General features: G+C 39.8%; 1 protein-coding gene across 1 annotated transcript; it reads right to left on the bottom strand.

Moving 5' to 3' along the window:
- Positions 1-1,253: 1,253 nt before the first annotated feature.
- On the bottom strand, positions 1,254-22,337 carry AKAP8L (A-kinase anchoring protein 8 like). The gene is given in 14 exon segments (XM_083490726.1): positions 1,254-2,462; positions 4,171-4,266; positions 5,897-6,027; positions 6,995-7,100; positions 7,486-7,627; positions 8,058-8,166; positions 10,289-10,343; positions 11,746-11,789; positions 12,616-12,733; positions 13,193-13,652; positions 16,480-16,717; positions 18,208-18,240; positions 22,176-22,211; positions 22,214-22,337. Coding segments are annotated over 14 exon segments (2,037 nt in total). The 5' UTR covers positions 22,323-22,337; the 3' UTR covers positions 1,254-2,102.
- Positions 22,338-22,408: the final 71 nt, after the last annotated feature.

Genomic DNA, 22,408 nt, shown 5'->3' with positions numbered 1-22,408 from the left:
AAAGTTGATACCTATTTAATGCCAGTGGTAAAGGCGGTGGGGTGGCAGGGCAGGACTCCCAGTTTTGCCTCAAGCAGCAGAACGGGACACGCTGTCCCTAACAACAGTTAACATTTTTGTGCAACTCACACTTTTACTACTAACATGTACAGTCATACCTCATGTTATGGATGCTTCAGGTTACATGTTTTCGGGTTGCAGACCGCGGGATACCCGGAAGTACCAGAATGGGTTACTTCTGGGTTTTGCCGCTCGCGCATGCGCAGAAGCACCAAATTGTGCCGGTGCCTGCGCAGACATGGCGCTTCAGGATGCGAACGCTGCTGGTTGTGGACGTGCCTCCGTCACGGATTACGTCCACAACCCAAGGTTCCACCGTACTATTATCATTTAGGCAAATACCTAAAATGGCTTGAAGAAGGCAGCAATGACTACTTAAAGATTAGAAACCTATACCACAATCAGTGACTGCCATAATACTTCTAAAACTTACTATCCTTCGCTAACAGCTGTTGCAGAAATTTTCTTCACTTACAGAGCACACACTTCATTTCAAGATGCCAGCTCAGATATGTAGAAAAGAGTTTAGTTCTATAATTTCAGTACTGTACACCCAATGTTCATTTAATTCATTATCAGGAACATCTAAGACTTGATAAGGTACAAAACATAGCATACTGTTCTAAACACTTGAGTCATTACACATTCCTAAAGAAAAACTGTACTCTGAAGCCTCCTTCAACATTTCTATTTCTGTTGATTAAATGTAATGACTTTTGCAATTTACTCGCAATATTTATTTCCATATAGCTCCAGATGCTAGGTGTTTCAAAGGCTTAAGGTAGCAGGAGTGGTGTATGGCAGCAAGGCCTGCATCCTGTGGTGCAACAATTACTTCACTCACCCTTTTCCTTTGATGTAGCAGGAAAGCAGAAACAAAGGATCATAAAACCTTGTCCAGTCCACTACTTGATTTTCACTGTAGGAAGCACACATGTACTTGAAGAGAAACACACGATAATAAATGAAGGATGAACAAGAGCAGTAGTAGTTGTAGCACTATTGCTTCATGGGGCAGAGTGTAACCAAAATAAACCTTGGGTTGTAGTAAAAAAGCACACACGTATCCACACACACACACACACACACAGAGAGAGAGAGAGAGAGAGAGAGAGAGAGAGAGAGAGAGAGAGAAGCAGTAGTACATTGCTGAGATTGCAGGATGATTTAGAATGAGACAACTGCCAAAGAACTGCATTGAAGGGAATATTTAATGTTTCTGTAACACTCTTCATCTTTCATATGGGCTACCATAGCCTTCATTTACAGAATAGCAGTCTAAGGCAAGCAGCATAAATGATGTCCCCTAAACAACTTCAGGACAAAACTCAAAAGGAGCAATGCTGAATTGCCTTTTACGAATGTGCTGGGATGCATTTATCCCTTTTTGAGGCTTCCTGCACACCCTTCATGTGGCTGCTTCTTCCAAAAACCCACATGTACAGGTAATCCTAATATTATCTCAATCCACTGGAAGAATTCATCCTTAAATAAAAGCACTGGAAAAACTATTGTGCTGACCCCCAACTATTACTTCTGCATATTAAAAGTAAAAAGGTAGAGTAGAAGAATGCTACAGTTGCATGGAAGTTACTCCGATCGTGCAGAATTTAAAACCCAGAATTCTGCTATTGACATATCCAGACACGGCTGGCTAGGGAACAAAAACATCTTCAACTATATACAAAGTTAAAGGGGGAGGGGGGAGAAAATTAGAGGACAATTACCTCCCCCCAAAGTTGGAAGCCAATTAACACAATTTGGTTTTGAGTTATTTACTCAAAAAGGAGGAGGGGGGTATTTTCCTAGTATAAAGCCACCTAAAAATTGTACTGCACAAAACCTAGCTAATACAATGAAGATTTGGTTAAAAAAAGCTATTTCCAAAAACACTTTACAGATAAAGGCTTTCAAGTGCTGTAACTAGGTGAAAATGTAGTCAATGAGAAACAAAGCTGCGTGCCATGTAGTGTCACAAATACAGTTATGGTTTAAAAAGTTTTAATGCAGAGTCTCAAAATGCTTCAACCTTCTGTGCAAGTTCACTCATCAGGTGGTTCCATATCCTCTGAAGGTATGAATCCTTTTCTTTCTTCTTTTTCTTTGTCTTCTTCTTCATCATATTCTTGCTCCTGCTCAGCAGCAAATGATTCCTGGGATGTGTTCAAATTCTGCTCTTCCATTTGTCCTGGTGGTGGTTCTTCATCATCATTTCCTTTGTTTTCTGCAGTACCTTCTTCAACTACGTCTTCCTCAGCCAGATTGTCTCCACCTTTGGTTTCTTCTTCAACCTTGTTTTCTTCACCTTCAGCTGCTCCCTCCTCCATATTTCCACTTGTTCCTGCCTCACCTTCCTCATGTTCCTCTTTCTCTTCAGGATCATCTGTGAAGGGATTCTCCCCCTGAAAAACAAATCAGAACCACCTGACACCCAGCATTAAACACCACACACTTTAAGGAACTAAGCAGTCTACAATATATAGCTGGGTAAGCAAGTTTCTGTTGTTGAGTGGGGCCATCACATAAAAATAATTTTAAGGCCTTGACTACTGCACTAATTTATTTATTTTTGGTATGCTTTAAACTACAGAACCTGAAGAAAATCAAATACAAAAGTTACAAGAAATCAGGACACTTTCATTCCTTTTCTTTCACTAGTAGATATAATCAAGTCTCTGATACAAGTGAAAGATCCCTGATCATTTTTGGGGGGACTACGGCATTTCAACCAACAAGTGTCTCAATAATCTTTTTGAAAACAAGAATGTGTTCTCCATTATACAAGCAAATTCATTTCTTTTAACCTCCAGGATGTGACAGAAATTTAAAAAGTCATCCCACTCCAGTGGGTGGGTACATATCAATTTATAAAGAGTTTAAAAATATCTTGCAATTTACACAGCAATTACTGTTCATTTTGCAAAAGTTGTTAGAACTTTCCATAGAGTACAGTCTAGGTGTGCCCAATGCCCAGTTCACAGACTGAGTGTGGTCTCCTCCCTTCTATTTGCAGCTACTTAGGGAAATTCCACATCCCATCATTTGTGGCCCCTTCCCACATCTTTACAAGAACATATAATGCCTACTGAAACCCTTCCAAATTGGACTGGAAATGAGAGAATGCCTATATAACACTTCCTCTTCCTGGATTCAGATATGTCTTTCAAGCCTGCTGCAGCGTACTAAAGCATGCTGCATGGTCCACCTGCATCTGTGGACCCTTCACTAGGGTGGATTTCCTGGGGCTATTGCTGCCACTCTCAATAAAGTATTTTGAGGGGGAACACAATAGGAAAGAAAGCAAAACGAGAGAGGTGATTTTTAAAGTGTATACAGAAACTGGGTGCAAACAGAAAAAAACACTGCAAGATGCAGAGAACTGCATACAGTTGTACCTCTTGTTACGTCAGTCTCTGGTTGCGTTTTTTCAGGATACGAACGTGGCAAACCCAGAAGTGTATACTTCCAGGTTTCGCCATGCGCGCATGCGCAGAAGTGCTCTATTGCAGCGCTCTAGTTGCGGACTTCTCAGGGTGCGAACGGCACCCCGGAATGGATCAAGTCTGTAACTAGAGGTACCACTGTAGTAAGAAAACACAGGGAAATTAAGAAGTTGGAGGTGCAGACACGTACAGATGAGGAAATGGAAAAAGGAATGGGTTCAGTGGTCTGCAGAGAGAAATTAAGACTTAGAAACTGAGAGTGCCCTTATAGTAAGGCACAGAGAAGAGAGGGTGCACTATGAAGTAGAGACAGAAAATGGAGATTAGTGGAAAATATATTAAAACTCAGTTAATATTAGAAAATAAAAGCTTTTCCATTGTTAACATAGCAATATGGCTCTTTTTAAGTTGGGGGGGGTGAGTTGTATCCAACGTGTGTGTGAGTGGAACAGACTTCACCTCACACACTTCTTCCCTGAAGCCCTCCATGCACCCTCAAAATTTACATTTTAGGGATAGGGTACCCTCTGGAGCAGATTTCAGGAATGCATGGTGGCTGCAGGTAGAAGGAAATAAGTTATACAGTGCAAGCATGAAGTTTGCTCATGCCACTTTGGATTCTGCCCATAACCCCTCTGTGGGCCGTTCTTATGTGTAAACGTTTTACCTTCAGATATCGCTCCAATTTCTTGCTGATAAGTTTATTGTTAAGAATACTTCTTGCAACTACTAATGATGATTTTTTTGACTGTTCCATCATAGCCTAGAAGACAAAATGCATAAATAAAGGGTCTGCACAAAATGTATCTACATTTCATTATTTTTTATACCAAGACAGACCTTCCAAAATACAGTAACTTTTCACACATTTTCATCAGGAACTATTTAATGTGGGAAGGAGACTCACAAACCTCCTCCTACTTCCCAAGCAAAATTGATTTTGACAGGTCAAATTTGGTGTGCAAGGCAGATCCTGAGAATGATCAGGCCTGTGGAGCCAAAAAGGTTCCCCACTCTAGACTTAGACTGTGGAAGCTGAGAAGGAAAAAAACTGCTTTCTCACCTGTCAATTCACTGGACCCTATCCACTGTTAATTCTGAACCTTATAAACTTATAAACTTCTATACAATTCCCAAAGGCCCCATCTAGCAAACTATCTCAAAGTTCTAGACAACGCTAAACACCGATGGGCATTTTCCAGGGCCCGCTTTAACGCTCTCCCTTCAGCTCTTCTAGAGGGAAGATACAATAAAATACCGATCGAACAAAGATTATGTCCCTGTAACAGCAATGAAATCGAAACTATTGGGCATGTCATCTTATACTGCCCATTATATCGAGACTCAAGAAAAGAGCTGATTGAACCGATTCTGAGGAAAATACCTCGTAGTACAGACGACACCTATATCAGACACCACTTAGCTGACAAAGAGCCCGAAATTAACAGGTCCGTGGCAAAGTACTGTTACATTGCAACAAGAATAAGACGAGCAATGATGTCTACAAAGGAGTTCAAACTGTAAACATCGAAAGAACGATAATAAACAGTAGCGACTCCTGAATGGAATTTTAAAAACTTAAAACTCGAAACCTGGTCATAAATATAAGCATCAATTCTGAGAATTGGCCATATTTTTACTGCTACTTGTAGCACAATACTACTCTTAATGTCATATTTTATAAATTGCTTCCTGGTCACTGACCGTATTAAAGATATTTGATTTGATTCTGAACCTTAATATCCAACCAAACATCTAAGGACAAATTTATATTTGGCAGTGTAAGTCTGTTTGTGGCATGTGCACCACACCTCTCCCAGTAAACACTGGGTAGCACAAAAGAAAGACATGTACTGAGCTGCAGCGATCAACTGAGTCCACAACCTATGTCCACTGTGTGAAGCAAGATATACACATCTCTCTTTCATAAGTTAGTGTTTAACAAAACAGATCAAAAAGTCTACATAAAATTTTTATTGGCCAATGCACTTTTAAAGTTTTTTAGCTTAAGGGTAGTGAATTTGCAACTCAAATTCTTAAAAAAATTAATGAAGCAGGTTTTTGGTGTGTGTGTGTGTTTTAACAAAACCAAGCAGGAGCTACATTTGCAGTCAAAGAACTGCTTGGAAATAATGGGATGCCATTAATGGCTATGTTACTGCCAGGAGAGTAGCTATACTATATTGATATATATATTTAAAATAGATACTATAGTCTCTTAAGCATGCTCTTTAAAGTATTTTTATGTTAAAATAAGCATTAAAGCCCCTAAATTATTCAATTGCTTTAGTCTTCATCTGCTTTTGCCATTATAAAGTTGAATGATGTAGTGATTGTTCAAGCTTCTCCGGTGCGTTTTTGTGGTGAACAGCTAATTCAACAAATCCACTTACTCTGCGGTTGTGGTTATGATCAAGGGATTTCAGATGTTTCTGGATTATTCCATACTGCATCGGAATGAAGAGGTCACAAGCAACACAGTGAGCAGCCTCCACCTTTTTTACAAAATGTTCCATACCTATGTCTGAGAAAAGTTAAAGAAGTCATAATATTACAGACTGTAGAACGCATATGGAAAACCCATGGCCATCTGCTGTGGGAACACCAACTCCTATAAGCCCCAGCAACCATGTCAATGGTGAGGGATGATGAGCACTGTAGTTCAGTAACCAGTGTTAGAAACTGAGATATGAAAACTAGGAGCTAAATGGCACCTTAAACCTAGGTTATGGGTACCGCAACTGAGTGTCTAGGTGTGCTTCTTAATAACAAGAATACAAAGCTGAAAATTAATAAACTACAGCTAAAATCTTATGTTCATTTTTCACATGGTCTAGTCCTCATTTGAAGGCTGTAAAAAACAAAGCCATACTTCCCCTGCCTGCCCCCCTAATATTCTTATGAGGGTCCCTTCTCCAGTCTTCAGAGAGTGGTTGGAAGTGGGGAGGCAGAAAAAGGTCCTCCTTTCCTTCCAGCAGTGGCAGTTTTAATCTGAAATCTTAGGTGCAAGTACTGTACCCAGAGCTCAAAAACTGCTTGCATTAATGAAATTCGGTTGCAAAATGCGCCTGAACAATGGGAGTTGCGAACGCTGTCAGCAACGTCTGGAGGGCCATAAGATTCCTATAGGAAACCTTTGATAGCAGGAAAATATATAGGAGGGTGAAATAACAGACTTCCATTCCTCAGGGGCAGTGGGGGAAATTCTCTCTCTCTAAAAAAGTACCTATCCTACCGTACACACAATGACTGTTTTGCACACATAAACACCCCCCTTGACTGTACCAAAGGAACAAAATGCGGGGAGGGTGGGGTATTCAATATCCATCTCAGCTAATAGCAAAGTTAATTTAGGGATATCTTTCTCTCACACAGAACATTACGGAATTGCTTCCTATTCTCTATCCTATTTTTCTGAATGAAAACTGAATATTTTTACCCAAGAAAACAACAGTATGTATTGCTTTTTAGCTGAATTTTAAGACACCTACCCTGGGTAAGATCTTGGTCTTTGTAGATCTGTTGTATAACTGCATTAATATCTTCAATTGCTTTACGGCGTTCTTCTGTCTTCTTTGTTTTATTAGCAACATACTCCTGCATTGCAGAAAAGCTTATGAATACTCAATAGTGCATAATACCATACTGGCCTGGCCCAATGCACAACATGCTAGGATTACTATACAGTACAATCAAAGCTATGCCTTCCTTTCCTTTCCCCCATCTCTCTCAAAAGCAAGAACTAAGGTAATGGTGTGGATGTGTTGTGTACTGAAAAATGCAAGAGCAGCACAGATGAACTGAGAGATGCTGATGTTTTCTACTCTGACAGTCATCCAAAAGTACATTTTTTGCCCAACATGAAATAATTAAAAACCAAATGACAAGGAGGGATTGGGGAAAATGAAGCAAAGTGCCACATCTAGCTTTGCATGTTAATATCTAAAGGAAAATGGAATGCTCAAAGGGAAAAAAAGCCGACCTGGAGGAAGTCAGCTGTTTGCTGGGGCAGCTTAGTTCCAACAAATGCAAAGTGTTCCTTGTGGAATTTGCTCTCCAAATGGTTGGTCATCTCATCCTCATAGAAAGTGCGATACTTGCACAACGAACATACAAACTGAATCCTGTTAAGACATATCAAATAAAGAAAAATATTTTTATCTGCACAGCAGTAATTTGAAAACTTCCAGTTTCCTTTATGTAGTCAAGCTGATATAGTTTCTATAGCAAAGAACTACAATACACTAGGTGTGCTTGAATAAGCAACACTGCTGTCCTATTCCCAATTGAACTCTTTATAGACCATGTATCCTGAAACTGTTGTTGGTGAATACGTGAGACCATCAGCCCTCCAACTTCTTGTTCTAACCCTACCAGCAATCCCCAAGACTGCACAGAACTTCAGTACAGCTGTGATGTAGAGCACTGGAAGGGCATTGGCTTATTATTATTATTTAAACAGAGAATTGCTTGTTTTTAAATGTTATAATACCTTTGAAAAACTTTTGAAAGTACAACATGAAACATCAACGTCCAACAACTTGTTGGACTTACCTTTCCACCATCCGATCACGATACCTCTTTTTTTGCCTCTCTTGAGTTTTCTTACCAGCTTGCAATTTGCGCTTGATTTGACTGATCTCTTCTTGAATGGTCATAGCTCCTACATGAATAAGATCAGTTTATTTTTAAAGAATATCTACTCATGGACCTTACTGAACTCCTGGGTAAGATTGGGCTCCAGGTTCCTAATCTACCTTCAATGAAGAGGCCATACTATAACTTATCTGTACACCGCTTGAATCGTTTTTGTTTTTTTTTTAAAAAGTCTGTAAATTTTCTAAATGAATACATAAAATAATTCACAAAGTGCTAGTTTCCTGGAGTTTAATCAGACTTGGAAGCACAATTGCTACTTAAAGTTTTAAGACAAATATAATTGTTGGGAGACACAACTGTGGGATACACAAAACCAATTGTTCAGTGATGGTTTATATGAGAAGAAAAACATTTAGTTTGCCTCACAGGTTAATTGGAAAGTACTACATATTAAATAGGAATCTGCCTGGTCATTGGATAATGGATAAAGTGTGAGTTACAGTTTAGACGAACTCTGAGCTTGATCCCACACAGAAGAATTCTCTTCAGGTTATTCCAGGTATAAGTGTTGCTGCTTATATTATTATTTTTTATTACATTTGTATACTGCTCTATACTCATAGATCTCAGTGCTGTCCACAAAATAGAATTACAGCATCAACAGCACAAAAATATAATAAAAAATAAGAACAGAAACAAACCAGCAACCCCTCCTTCTATATTATGAGTTTGTGGGGTTTCTGGGCCCCGGTTCTAGCACATGGGTGCCAAACACTGGATTTAGCAAAAGGTTGTAGTACAGGCCAAACCAGTTTCAAGTTCAGGAAAAAACCTCAGAGAAGAGCCATCAAGGAAAACAAAAGGAAGGTAATGGACGATTAACAAAGCAAATACAGTGGACGCTCGGGTTGAGAACATGATCCGTGCGGGATGCACGTTCGCAACCTGCGTCTGTGCACGCATGGGTTGCAATTCGGTGCGCATGCTTGACTGCTGAAACCGGAAGTAACCCGTTCCGTTACTTCCGGGTTTCGGCGGTCCGCAACCCAAAAAAACGCAACCTGAAGCGGCTGTAACTCAAGGTATGACTGTACTCTGTGCTGGAGGACTAAGACTCTCCTTCAAGTCATAGCTAGCTTGCAGGACAAAGGCCAGGGTTGGAAGGAGAGTAGTGGTATAGGATTGCAGCTGGGAAAGATGTGAGGGAAAAGGTGGCAGTCTGTTAAAGGCAGCAAACTGGAGCAGGGTGACAGAGGGCCATGGCTGATTTCTGCTGGCATCCAAGACTGTGGGATGAAGCGAGTACATCTTGTAATGCTATAAGCGCTTACCCCAGGCTCAGGTTGTATACATATGTAAATAAACCATATATCCAAGAAACCACAGTCTTTGCTGTGCCTCGTTTCCAAGGGAAACACAAACACTGGGTAAGTGCCTGGACTTCTATAATCTTGCACCACTCGGAGATTAGGATGATGTGCAACAATATTCAGCATAGCCAACTGGCAGATTTTTATTGCTTCTGGGAGCAATTATTTTTGAATAATTTCACTGTCTGGAAGTGATCTGCTGTGCATGCTGAAGGCATAGCCATATTGGTACTGGAAACTAGCTCAAAACAGTTATAGCCTACCTCCACAAATAGTCTAGGGAATTGCTAGAATTAACATTATCACATTGTAAAACTCTTCTACCTGAATATTTTAATCATTGTAAATTTAACTAAATGTGTAGTACTCAAGATACATGTATTATTAGGGAATACTTGCTAGGTTAGTTCTGAACCAACATGTAAAAACTGAAACTTGGAATTTATCAATGGTTTATAAAATGGCTCTAATACAATAATGCATATCTCCTGCAATATTCCACACATCTTTTTTTAAAAATCTTTATTGCATTTTTAAAAATTACAAAGAAAGCATATATTAAACATTACATCCAAATATTCAAAACTAAAACGAAAAAATACAAAACAAGAAAAATATAAATATAAAAGGAAAATAAAAACGAAAAAGAAAAAAGAAATTAATAAGTACACCAAATTATTCAAAGGATACAAACAGTGAATTGATTATTCTATACACCAAGTTCCCAGAAATAAATTGCACAATATTCCACACATCTTGTCACAAAAAATAACATAATCACCAGAAGTACCCTAATGCATGTACATTGGAACTTACCTTTCTCAGAGTCTCCTTTTCTTTCCTCATCTTCACCTCCTTCTCCCTCTCCCTCCTAAAATGTAATTAAAGACACTGAAGCATAGAGCTGCACTTGCTTACAGGCAAGGTAACAACACATGTAGAAATTACCTTTACATCAAGTAATCAGGAGTGCTGCTAGCTACCAAAGATGCTTTGGGGCTTAGACAATAAACAGCCACTGTTCATAACCACAGTACAAAATTACCATTTGCTAGAAACACCAATATAGTAGGCTGTGATTGTGAGTATCCTTTAAATTCTCTGCAACAATGAGCAATGAAAAAACCCGTAGCTGCATCAGAATTTGTTTAAGAATTTCATGTTTTAAGAAACCTCTCAAAATCATAAGATCTGCAATTAAAATTTGAAAATTGACACTAACTACAAATAGGACTCTGCTCAGTTCTGCACTGATCAAACTATAACTCTATGCTCAAACTCTAAGCCAGAGGTAAGGAACCTTTGGCTCTTCTAACATTATTGCACTTTAAATCCCATCAGCCCCAGGGCACATGGCTAACGGTCAGAGATGATGTAAATTGTAGTCCACCAATATCTGGAGGGCCACTCCTGTTCTATGCCTTCTTAAGTTCTTAGCCATACACAAACATAGCTAAAATGTGGGGAATTGTCAGCTGGCCTTACCCCCTTTTGCTGCATCCATCCTATCACTACATCTGCCTGACACCAGTGCAAGGAATGCCATATTACAGTAGGGGGCCTTATGCATGTAGGCCAGATCTGATCTCTCACATTTGGGGAACACAATTTACAAAAATCAGACCTACATATATTGAGCTATATGCACATAAAACCCAACTTTAACATGCACTAACATCAGATGAGAGCAGAGTCAGCTGCCACAATCCCAATCACCTACAATGAATAGCCAGAAATGCAATCCATATACGGTTCACTCTCTATTTGTACACTAACACTTTCTGTCCATCCTATATCTGAGCACAACATAATAGATTATGTTAGTAATTATTTGGAAGCAGATGTACAGATCTATACATTAAATCTTCAACAAATAACTGAAAAAACACCAAGTATGTCTTCTCAGTGTCAGACCTGACACAAAGCAAAGTGAATGAGTTACCCCAATCTATATATCATGAGAATCATTAAAGGAGAGCCAATTATCAACAATTTAAATTATTATACTACTTATTGTAGTGAGGCTGGGGAATGAGCTTGTGTTCACCTCGGGCACCAGTGCCTTGAGTCAGCTTTGTTCTTTAAACATTCATTCATCACCTAGTCACACTAGCCTCTGGTCTCTGAACAACAGAAAAAAGGAACTGTACATGGTCTCTCCCTAAACAGAAAGGCAAGCATGGCAGGACATCATTTGTAACTCTTGTTCCTATCATATAGGAATAAGACACTGGGATTATAAAACTTTGAAACAAAACTAAATTCAGACTCACATTTTTAGAACCCTTCTCAGTAGCTTCTCCTTCAGGGCCCTCTTCTGAAAAGAACAACATATCAAGTAACTATACAGACTATAAAATGACTGTAACAGTGCAAACCTATATATGACTTCTCAGAAGCAAGTTCTACTGAGTTCAATTATATTTGCTCCCAGGTAAGTGGGTATAGGGTTGCAAGCCTGAAATATTTCACAAAAAGTTTTGTTTTAATGAACATCAATAAAAAATAGCATACATGGCATCGGACACTGATACAGATTTCTAGAATATCTGGACTCTTTCCAGATCGCTTGTGGGGGGGGCAGAGGTACCTTTATTCATCTCTGGTGGGAATGCCCACTGGTTTCTAAATTTTGGACTAACATTTATAGGGAGAGTCCAATATATGTGAAAGTGTTATTGTAATGGCCCCACCAAGTTTCTCAGTTAAATCTCTAGGATGGCTGCTTCTGTAATTCATGCTCAAAAGACCTGCAATCAGAATCTTAATAACACAATAGTGAAAAAACACCATTTGATACAAATGTATGAGGACAAACAGCAGAGATTACCCACTATTTAAAGGTCTCTAATGGCTCAGAAGACCCTGAAAATTATATGCTATGTGGAAGGGCTTTATTTCTTATACTCTTAGTACTGGTGCACAAAGTTGTCTGCCTGCACTGATGAGGGAAATCTGGTTGTCTTGATGCACCCTTTTCCTGAACAACCAAAGTATGATGTGAAGCTTACTTTTATATTATATTCCTGTAATCATTGGTTTCTTACAGTTAAAATAAAGTTGTTTTTTTACTGTTTCAATATTGGCAATCTAAGGTGCAATGAAAAGAAGACAAACAGGAGGCTTCAGTGACTTGCTCTTACCATTATCAGAGTCAGAGTTGTCAGAGCCATCAGTTTTTGCTGCCTTACTGTCAGGCTCATCAGAACTGTTAGCCTGTTTTCGTTTATTAGCAGAAGGCTCATTCTTTATTCTTTTTTTCTATGAATTGAAAGAAAAGACTGTTTTTACTCACATGCACAGTCTAAAAGTTCTCTTATCACCAACCAAGAAATGTTCATTCATTCACATTTTAAGTTCTACACTCAAGAAAACTCATTTCAACAGGTACAGACATGCACACCTAAGACCTGACCTATTTTATACGAAACGAATGAATGAATCCCAGGTCACACTTCCTAGATATGACTAAAATCCAGTGATTAATCTTTTCAGTGCTAAGGCAGCATACTGAAGACAATGAGATTCCTAAAGAACAGCTTAAAATAAAGATGTGCCAAGCAGATGTAAGAGACAGAGAAGAAAAATGTTCCCTATAATAAAACAGTTTAAATTACAAAACAGACTCCTTTGCACTCAGTTCTAGGCAGTTCTCTTGCTGGGCAATGTCCCTAAAAATGGGGCAGAAAACAGGTGGGAGAAGATCACATAGGTACTTACTTTAAAATCTGCATCCCACATTTTCCAGTTTCTCCTCATTCGTTGTTTCATGCCGCCTCCTCCAAAGCGCATGTTGCCAGAGAAACTTCGCATTCCCTGGAACATGTTGTATTCAGGGAATAGTTTGTGGGAGAAAAGGGATGGGGGCCTATTGGGGCCATGGCCCCGTCCTCCCATTGGCACTGGCGGTTCATTCCACTGTCCGCCCATGCGCCCAGAATATGCAGAAGCCATGGGTCTGTTATTTCGCCTGTCTCTGGCCCAGTTCTGACCCCGGTGGCCAAAGTTGTCACGTGCTCTGTTGTGGTACTGGTCCCTGCGGTTCCCATAGGAGTTGTCATAGTGGCCTTCATAGGCATTGTCGGTGTCATGTTCAGCTTCACTGTAATCATAGCCGGATCTGTACAGATCACGGTCGTTTAGTGAAGGCCTTGAGTCGTAGGACTCATATGTATCATACCTGCAAGAATTGCACAGCAAGCAAGGAATCTAATCAGTAGCATATAGAGCACCAAGTTAAAGTGTCTGCCAAAAATGGCAGTAAAACAGGTCACATTAAAGGAAACAACCTCTCATAAGTGTTTTAGAGTCAAGGTAATAACAAAGCTCAACTGAGGTTTTAACTCAGTATGAGAATTATTCCCTTGGGCATTATAGCAGTGGGGAAGGACATAGAGGGGGCAATCAGCATAAGGCTACGTATAATTCTTGTTCTGTTTAGCCTCAGTCAATCATAGAAAGAGCATAGCACTCTGATCAGATTGACAAACATATCTTCAATTTGGAGGAGTCATACAAATTCTTAATTTTTCCCTTTTACTGGTTTCGCACTCCAATCACTTCAGGTGTTCAGCTATGCAAAACAAGTGAAGTCACTGGATGCAAGGTCGGTTCCCACAAATTATTAGCAGTTTGGAAAATAAAGTGGTTTTAGTAAGAAGAAAAGAAAGCAGAAATCATCTATATACTAAGAGATGCTTATACATGACATTTTGCCTGCAGGAAAGCTCAGTGCAGGCAAAATATGTGAGTACACCTTACAATTCCATTTTCTATGCTCACAATAATGAGTGGCTGAGACAAACAAGTTGACTTGTTTCTATAAAGGAGAGCTTTGAACCAGCACAATTTCACAAGAAAGTTCCATAAGCTGCAGAAGAATTTTAAATTTAAGCTACATACTCTGCATGTAAAACAGTATAGAGGCTCTGAGACAAAGATGCAGTTGAATGCCAAAATCCACATTATTTCTGAAAGCATGTTGTTTCAATTGCTATGGCAGACCAAAACAAAGTCATGTTGCACTTAATAAACCAGTACTAGGCACAAGTGCAAAAATCAACGGTCAAGCTTTGTATCAAGGATCTGAAAGCAAGGACATGGAAAGGAAACAATGGCTGAGGAGGAGACTTTAAAAACTAACTCTGAAGGAAAAGTGTCATTCTAAAAGCTATCAGGGTAAGCTCAAATATTCCATCTATCAACCCAAAGCTCTTGTGCCAATTTATAACGTAGCACTACTCACTGTTGTAACTGAGCCTTCTATGAAATTGATTTCCAAAATATAAATCTATTTCAGTTTCCTGCTATTTAGTCTCTAATGCTCACCTAGGCTCTCAAGTGAGAATTAACAGTGCTGGGTTAATATTCACCTAGTATGATAGAACTGAAAATAAGGAGATGCATCACACTGGCTTCCAAATGTGCACAGGGTTGCAACTTCAGCAAAGCCTGACAACCTGAGTCAGTATCTGCAAAGGGGAGATTAAACTTTTATACTCTTCCAGCACATGAAATCTGTAGTTTAAACACAGAAATACTATTTGGCAAAACTATCTACAACAATTACCTTTCTTAGGCAAGAGATGCTGTTTTAATGAGTGCAAATAGAGAGCATACACTACCAAAACCACATTTGATACTATGTAATCCCTTAAGGATTTCTGTAAATCTCCTGCATCTTCTATTTTTATGAAAATGTCATAAATTAAAAACTGACACAATATCAGTAAGATAAATATTAAGGAGAAGTGAAGGTATTTTAAAATAAAAAATATTAACATGCTCTATGATACTGTAAGCTACTTTTAGAACCTGGTAAACAAACAGTGACAACACAGAGAAAAGCAATACAGAATGCTATGCATAATTTACCCATTACAGTTAAACTACTATGCTTTGATTCCACTAAGCTGCATGAATGTACACAAAACAGGTTATAATACAGTGGCCCCTTGACACCTTTCCCAGAGGGAATGACACATACAATTTATTTAGGCATAGTTCATTCACCTGACCTCTAGAAATGCATCCATGAAACAGGACTGTCAACCAATAAAACCCTAAATATAGCCATTCTAGTAAAGTGCACCAACTGTCTGGGAATCAATGTCTCTAAAACTGTTAAAATCTCCGGTATAAATGTGAAGCAAATACTTCTGACATCTTTTTATACCATATATCCAACTTAACAGCAATAAGCACTAGTCACTTCAACAATCCAAAGTAAACTTCCTTATGTATGAACAATAACTTAAGCAATTTATTAATGACTTCTAGGGATGAGAAATATACTGAGGAAAGATTCTACAGAATACTCTATTTACTTATTTTCTGCTTCAGTTGGCTGAAGCAAAATCTTAAGTTATGGTAACCAACTAAACACATATCCCATTAATGTTGATGGTACCTGACATACACTCTGTGAAAATAGTGACCTATCCAAAACTATATGAGGTTTCTAAAACCTGCTATTCATTCAGAATATTTCATTACAATTAATTTATCAACTGTTACAGTATTAACAAACTTTTCTCACTAAAAGATGTGTACAGTGGTACCTCAGGTTAAGAACTTAATCTGTTCTGGAGGTCCGTTCTTAACCTGAAACTGTTCTTAACCTGAGGTACCACTTTAGCTAATGGGGCCTCCTGCTGCCGTCACGGTGCAATTTACATTCTCATCCTGAAGCAAAGTTCTTAACCTGAGGTACTATTTCTGGGTTAGTGGAGTCTGTAACCTGAAACGTCTGTAACCCGAGGTACCACTGTACAAGCACCTTATTTTCAAAGCTAAGGCAGAGGAAGTACAACTTGGCTAATTCTGTCTCCTCCCCACCCCCCAGCTCTGTAAGCAACAGCAAAGATATGAAGCAAAGAGCAATACTATCAGTCGGAGAACAAAGGGAACAGCTCTTAGGCAACAGCACATTAGATCAACATGTCTTTCAGAAACTGCCCTGATCTATAACTATTACTGAACCTTTTCACCTTTGTCTCTACACTCACCTGTCTCCACCTGAGCCATAATGTCCTCCTTGCATCGTGTCAGTTTCTAGATGAGACACCATATCTAAGCGCTTGTTAAATTTTGTTATTACATCAGCACTGGTGCCAGTGGATGCGTTATAGTTCATGTCTGTATCTGAATTAGGCATTTCCCAAGAGTTTGAAGTGGCCATACCGTACCCATAATTGCCAGAGTTATCCTGACTGTATCCATATCCATAATTATAGTCCTCGTAACCTGAAATGAGAAGCAGTCACTGAATTTTTTGGTAAGCATAGATTGCCTGCCATACATAAGCATCTAATGCAAGATTATCACCGTCAAGAATGCTCCTCTTCAGGATATAGCTGTGTCTAAAATGTCTGGACAAACATTTTCTGTAACTCCTACCAAATATTAATCTTCTTACCTATGGAAAAAGTACATAGCAAATTTCCTGCTAAAGTCAACCTTCATTTTTATCTCATCTGCAAAAGGGCTCAGCTGCTACAGCATTGGTATTACCTCCAACTATAGCACCATTAACAATACCATCAGGTGTATCCTGATTGCTGGAGGGGCCCAAGGTGGCAGCCTCCATGAACAGCACATCTTACCTTGGATAATGATCCACCTCTCTTTAGGACGGGGGAAGGGGGAGTTTTCAGGAGAGACACTCAGCTCCTACCCCAGCATCTACAATTATTCATTTACATAAGAAATCTGCTGAATTTGTGGCTAGCCAATAAAATATTCTCAAATCACTTAAAAAATTCTAGCAAGTGGCACAACAGTGTCAATAAGAAGAGAACCTAATTGCAAGACACCATATTTCATCTTCACACAATACTGTAAGGACACAAATTTAGAACTAAAACTGATTAAGGGTGGAAATGAAAATTCATCACATCCAGTAAAATAAAGTTATTCAAGCTAATAGTACTGACTACTTATAATTTATTTCATTTATGAATTGCTTCCCATCAGGCATCCCAAAGCCATTTACAATAGTAATTGGACTGCAGAATACAATGCAGAACTGGATCCCCAGCATGCCTTCCATGATTTATATACTCCATTGTTACTGTCTCCATGCCCACACTTCATAATTTGAAACTAACACTGCATCCTATACATGTTTACTGGAAATCGTCCCGTTCTGTTCCAAGGGGTTGAATTCCTGCTGTTTATACAATTATAGCTTAACAGTGTGATCCTAAATATGGTTATTCGGAAGTAATCTCATTTAATTTAGTGGGGCGTACTCCCCCCAAACTCTATATAGTATTGCAGCTGAACTTCCCATGAAAGTTCATGATGCTTTGTTATTCTTTGAACATTTGGAAAAGAGCTAGCAAGCAAGCAGAATTCAGCTATAATGCTATGCACATTTCTTGTGATAAATCTCAATGAAGTAATTGGGCTATTTCTGAGTTAACATGAATATGATTATTAGCATGTGGGAGGTGGAAGGAGATAAATTAATGCCCAAATTAAACATACAGATGATCAAATATCAGCCATAAGTAAGAATCTGCAGTAATGTCACTGACAGGGCCAGCAAGTGTAACATAAACTCTGACTTAACAATATTGATGGATAAAAGGAGCACGAGTGCCAGAAGATATTAATAGGAGGAAATACATCAAAACTGTGAAAACCGTTACATTTCAACATTAGTTCTGAATTTACTTTTTGATTTAACTGTTATCCATATGGGCAGTCAATTAAGATTTTATGGTACTTGCCTCTATTTGTGCCAGAGTTCCAGTTTCCATAACCTAGAAAGAAGATACCCCCCGATGTAAAAAATCAGGTTAGTTTTAAGGTTATTATCAATCTATCCAAAGTACTATTCAAAATACTAAGCAGACCTGGCATGAATATTCATTGAATGACAGTTAAATCACAAGAAAAAAGTTTAACAAAAATTGACCTAACTTCATTTCATTTGACAGCTTGTAATTGACATTTTTTTGATCTGCGGACAGATGGAATGTGCTATCTGCACTGCCCATGGTCTAACCTGCAGTCTACAATATTATTTTGTAGAACCCTTTCATCTGGTGTGTACTCTTGTTGCTAATAACGATAGGCTAACCTTGAGTTACACAGACTTAAACAACTATGGCAAGCACTGCCACTCAAAGGAAATCCCAGGCTATGTTTATAGACAGCATGGGGGGGCGGGGTAGGAAAGGGTGGTATGGTATGTTGAGATAGCAGAATCCTAAGAATCCAGCACTTCTGAAGGCTCAAGAAGCATCCAAACAAAGTTCGTATACCTTAGCAATACAGAGCAAAAACATTACAAAGCTATTGAGACCGATCAGCCTGCAACATCTTGTGAATGTATCCCACTAGTAACCTATGGCATCTCATTTTTCAATTTATAGTTTATTAAATTAAAAAACTATCAATTAATAAAATGTTGTTTAAGCCATTTCAAATGCACATTTTTCATCCCTCAGCCTCCTGTCAACATTGCCCTCAGTATTCCAACTTTATCTAAAAGTTTCTCTTTCATTTCTGTCATGAATCTCTTACACATTCTACAGCACACATATACTCATGTGCATGAAAATTCTCAAACTGGCACAACACTAGGATAATTGTTTTTAATTACTTTATTGTAGTCTGATAAAAGTAAGGCTCAGACAGAATTACTTAGCATTCATAAGGACATTGCTGAAAATATACATCAATATCCCCTTCAGACCTTCTTCACCTGCCCAAATGGTGGGGACTACTACACAGACAAAAATAGGCTCAATGATAATGTCATGAATCAATCCTGTTTAAATCAATAGCATAAGGATTACAAGTTCAACTGCATCCAGTGAAATCTCCATTTCAAAGCACTCTGACCAGAAGTAAATAAGAAAAGGATTATTGCTAATTTACATTAGCTTGGAATATTAGGGAGTGAGTAATCATTTGTAGGCCAGTATATATGCAACGTACAACTATAGTTTAGAGATCAGGAGCAGGCCACAGGATCACATGCTCCTTGTCTCTCCCATCTCACACATCATCCCTTCTCTACCCTCATTTATTTTGTGTAACTGTTACTAAGGGAGCGCCTAAGCATTATTTCCTTGGAACATCCATTAGCAGAATCACTAACAATCACATAATAGTGAACCATGGTAAAAGGGGATAATAGGGAATTCCAACAGAAGGTGTGAAGGAGCACATAAACAGACACCCTCTTCTCCATAAACCAAGACTATAAATGACAATGCACTGACCTTGAAGCAGCAATAACTACTATTTAGGTACTAATTCAGAACTCTGCTGCTTAAGGCCTTTTAACTCCAACACTGCCCTTCTAAAAGGAATCAAAGTCCACAAGGAGCAAAGAGCTACAACGGCTAGCTGTAAAGCATGTATCACTGCTACAATCTCCTATAAAGAGGTTGAACTAGTACCAGAACAGTAGTCCTCTGAAACCTAGCACACAGTCCTTTTACTAAAGATGAAAAATACACCAATTCTGAACAACTAGATTTGTATAATTAATCAAAAATATATTTACTGAAAGATGAATTAGACCTTAAGGGACCTGCGCTTCTCCATTAGACACAGCAATATTGTGAGGCACAAGAATTTTTGTAGCCATTTATCGGACACAGAATACAACTCCTATAGTACATCAGAATCAGTACAAGTAACTTGTATAGCCACTATAAACGGCCACTAACAGTGCACATCTCAGAATGTTCAATGGACTTTACTTGATGTATGTATGTATGTATGTATGTGATTGTGGCTCAGCATTTTTGCCCACAATCTTAATTTGTTCAAGTAAGGGGATGACTGCTTTTACTCAGGAGCACTCTGTTCACAGTGAGAAACACACTACATATGCTTTCACCCATTTGTATTCCTGGTGTTCAATTCCTGGTGCAAAGTAAGCCCGGCAGCTTGCTCACTAATAAATTTTTCCATTTAACTATCATAACCCATTTGAAATCAAAACAGGAGTGATTAACTCCTCAGATAATCATCAAATTAGGCATATCATTAAAATCTAAAGTATCTTTATTTCAGAACAAAGATAATGTGTCAAAACTTCACAGAAATATAGTATTACAGTATTTCCAGTACTGCCATTTCACTAGCACAGTAGACTTCTGCTTGCACACCAGAACTTCCCCCTCCTCTCCCCTGCAATCCCCCCACCCTCAGAATTTCCTCCAGAGGATGCTCCAGAGTAGATTTTGAAGATGTGGAGGCGGAGGAAGTCCCATTGTGCAAGTAGAACTCCAGACATGCAGCTGGACAGCACCCATACTTCTCACATTCCACTATCAAGTCCCTACTCAAACATTTGAAGCCAAAACTATGACTCATTGAGGTTAGTTAGAAAAATATTGATCAGGGAAATGTTGGTCTCCCAGAGTGAGAAGCTGGGAGGAGAAAGGAAAGACCTCAGGTGAGAACTGGGAGAAGCTACTATCTTATGTGGGTGGTAAGGGTTAAGAACTACCAGTACCTTTAAGAGAGAACTCCATACTCTATTTTTACCTTTACCTTTGATAAAATTAATGACTGGGAAAAATATTGACCATGGTACATGCTGAGGGAATGAATACCACCTGCATGACTGTCACATATGGGACTTAGCAAGTGATCCATTGAAGAATTTATATCACTTCTAAGTGCACCAAAGCTGTCCACAGCAGCCAGGAAAACTGTTTGGGTTTGCTTTTTTAAGTTTTCAGACAAAAATCAGTCAGGTTTGTCTTCAGTATGCACTGACACGCACTGGGGCACAGGTGCCAGACTATTTTAATTGCATATAATTCCATCTGTAGCTGGGCAACCATACTGATAATGAAGAGACTACCTCATATTTTATGAAATAGATTTGGTTCCACACTTACATAACCAAAGGGCTAGAAAGGCAAATGTTGACACCGCAAGTTCAGATAACCGTATAACATCGCGCATGCATAAACCTAAACGAATAGCGGGCAGCTAGGATTCAAGTGGACATGCCACGTTCGCGTTTTTATTTTATTTTATTTAGAAAGCAACTCCTCTTTGGCAAATAGCCTTTCTAAATCCCAAAGTGGTGGTTCAGCAGGGGGGAAACAATGGCAGTTATTTCAAGGGAAGCCATAACCGATCGGACACGGGGGAAGGTTCCCCCCCTTTTTTTTCCCTTCCTGCGCCACCTTCCCACACCCACTCCTATTATAACCGCTCGCAGATACCAAGCAGTGGGGTGCGCGTGTGCAAAGACGGCAGAGACGCAAAGATTCATCCCTCCTTCCTTCCCTCCCACCCCGATTCTGAGGCGGCGGGCGCAGAGGAGCAATGCTGACATTCACCTTTCCCCGATCCCATTCGCACAACGAGGGGCGGGCGGCTGAGGAGGGCGGCGCACCCTGCGCGCACAGCCTGAAACCGTCCAAGAACCTCCCCGCCCCCCACGCGCCATTTCTTTATTTGGCGGGAGCAACGGGAAAACGACGCCTGGCAAACACCTCAGCAACCCACCCCCGCGGGGAACGGGGGTCACCACAGCGTTGCCAGGAGAGAAGGGAAAGGCAGCGCTGCTGACCCCACCCCCGAGATGTTGACATAGGGCCGGGCCCTGCGCTCCCTTTGGCCCACTCGCGGTGGGTGGGAGGAACCCGGCCCCCCACCCGCACGCCCGACAGGCGGCCGCCCTCTCTCCCCCCCTCACCCGGCCCCCGACGCTCACCTGAATAGCTCATGATGGCGGTGGAGGCTCCACTACAAAACCACACTCCTCACACCCGTTACCTCCTGCGCCAGACGGCAACGGCAGCTCGCTAGCCCCGCCTCCCGACACTGTTGGCCGCGCTCGCTCACCTAGCCGGTAAGCCATTGGCGGTAACTGCGGTTAGTCCCGCCCCCCTCGCACGCTATTGGGAACAGAGGCCTTGAGCCCTCGTATTTCATTAGAGGCGGGAG

The sequence above is a fragment of the Podarcis liolepis genome, assembly GCF_965112155.1.
Source record: "Podarcis liolepis genome assembly, chromosome: 2".
NCBI classification, from domain to species: Eukaryota; Metazoa; Chordata; class Lepidosauria; order Squamata; family Lacertidae; genus Podarcis; species Podarcis liolepis.
The sequence above is the reverse complement of the archived record's forward strand: the minus strand, read 5'-3'. Positions and strand labels throughout refer to the sequence as shown.